General features: G+C 27.7%; 1 protein-coding gene across 1 annotated transcript in view; it reads right to left on the minus strand.

The window, feature by feature from the left end:
- Positions 1 to 1,877, minus strand: part of LOC106470683 (CTD nuclear envelope phosphatase 1A-like) — a 35,447-nt gene that overhangs the window by 12,612 nt on the left and 20,958 nt on the right. Inside the window, exon 4 of the mRNA XM_013931243.2 lies at positions 897 to 968. Coding sequence (XP_013786697.1) covers positions 897 to 968 — 72 coding nt within the window. The remainder of the gene's footprint in view (positions 1 to 896; positions 969 to 1,877) is intronic.

The following is a 1,877-nucleotide window of genomic DNA, read 5'->3' on the forward strand; positions in this document are numbered from 1 at the left end:
AAAAATAAAAAAAATAATCATAACATTAAAAACACTGTTTACACAAACTATTCAAAACAAGTACTCAATATATTTGAGGACAAATCTTTTTTTTAGGTTATTAAAAATACTTTACTAAAAATATGATTTCTTTTACTGAAAGACTGCCAAATTTCGTGAAGATATATACACTATATTAAAAGTTAGTAGGGTCAAATTTATAAAGACTTCGAACGAGTACAAATTGACCGAACCCATGCTGAGAGAGTTAAGTAATAATGACAGAGTATTTTCATTTATTTTATTAGGAACTGTTCAGATCACATGCTGTTACATCATAAAAGAGTAAAAACAAATGGCTATAGCAATAAAACTATTAACAGAGAAAGAAAATTGCTTGAGAAACATGACATGGATATCTATATTCTCAAGAAATGGGCAGAAAATTAAGAAAAGATCAATGAATGTATTGTTTACAGGCAAGGATTATTGGAACTGTGAAGAAATGAAAAGTATAACACTTCTTTCATGCTTTTTGTGAATTACACTAGATAAATATCAATTGAAAAATATCCATGCTAAAATATTTTTGTTTCAAAAATTGTAATAATTATTACTTTTTAATTAATTTCTTTAGATTTGATTTGCAGGTGTGTACTCAACACCTGAAAGGTGTTCTGTGGTCCAAATACGGTTAAATTAGTTCTATTGCCATAATTTTAAACATAAATAGAAACTACAAATGAAGAAGAAAAATCTTACAATTTCTACAGAATCTGCTTTTTATTACCCACCTATTAAAACTATCTTACATGTAATTTAAAGCTAACATGACTTTATCAAGATAAAAGTCTGCAATTTCCCAAACAAAGCTATTAATTGTTTCATTTTGGTTTAAGAACCAAAGATTTACTTACAATATCAAGAAAATAGTCAACATGAGGTCTTTTGTGAACAAAGAAACGAACTGGATGTCTGTCTATTGTGACCTGAAACAGGATAAAGAAAAAGTTAAACATTATCAAAACTTGTCTTAACAATAGGTTGTTTAGTCCTTGAGTGTATTTTTGTTTAAGATCACTGGCCTTAAAATAAAGTTTAGAAATAAAAATACTAGCAAATATACAAGTAAAAACCAGATTACAACAGCTCTTATTTTTAGTAACCCCATAGCATTTAAACATTTTTGATAACAGACTATACAAACTGATAGTTATTGATTTAATTCCTTTTGATATTTTCAACCTTACCAGTACATTATAAGCCACACAGACTACGTGGCAGGTCTAAGACCTTTGAGATTAAGGAATAACTCATCCATATTTAAAACTACACAACTGCTGCTTATTACTCTATGTAGCTACTTTTTATCCAAAAAATAGATTTACTATCTCACTTGTGACGTATATACAGTTGAAAATATAGAACATGTTCTATAGGGTTCAACCATGGACCCATCAATTCACAGCCTGCCAAACTAACCGCTAGGCCTAATTTTCATTTATATTTTCAGACATAAAGAATATATTTTTTTAGTTTAGATTCATCAGTTTTCCTCTGCTTTTTGCACAGCATTTAAGTAATATTCTTTATCTCTTGTTTCTACAAAAACACTTATACAAGAGCTGGAAGATTAACTCGATATAACTAATTATATATGACCTAATCAACTAACATAAGTTACACAGGCCTGCAAATTTAAACTTCATAAAAGTTGTTTTGGTTTTAATAATGGATTTTCCATAATTCAGCTATGCAGATTTTGGAAATAATATTAATCTTTTTCCATAATGTAAGGATTTGTTACAAATAAGTGAAAATAAAACTCTTACTTAGATAAAATTATTATTTTGTTTACCACAATGAACATTTTTTATTGTTATGTTTGTTAACAAAAA

This window comes from Limulus polyphemus, unplaced genomic scaffold (genome assembly GCF_000517525.1).
Source record: "Limulus polyphemus unplaced genomic scaffold, Limulus_polyphemus-2.1.2 Scaffold4157, whole genome shotgun sequence".
Lineage (NCBI taxonomy): Eukaryota > Metazoa > Arthropoda > Merostomata > Xiphosura > Limulidae > Limulus > Limulus polyphemus.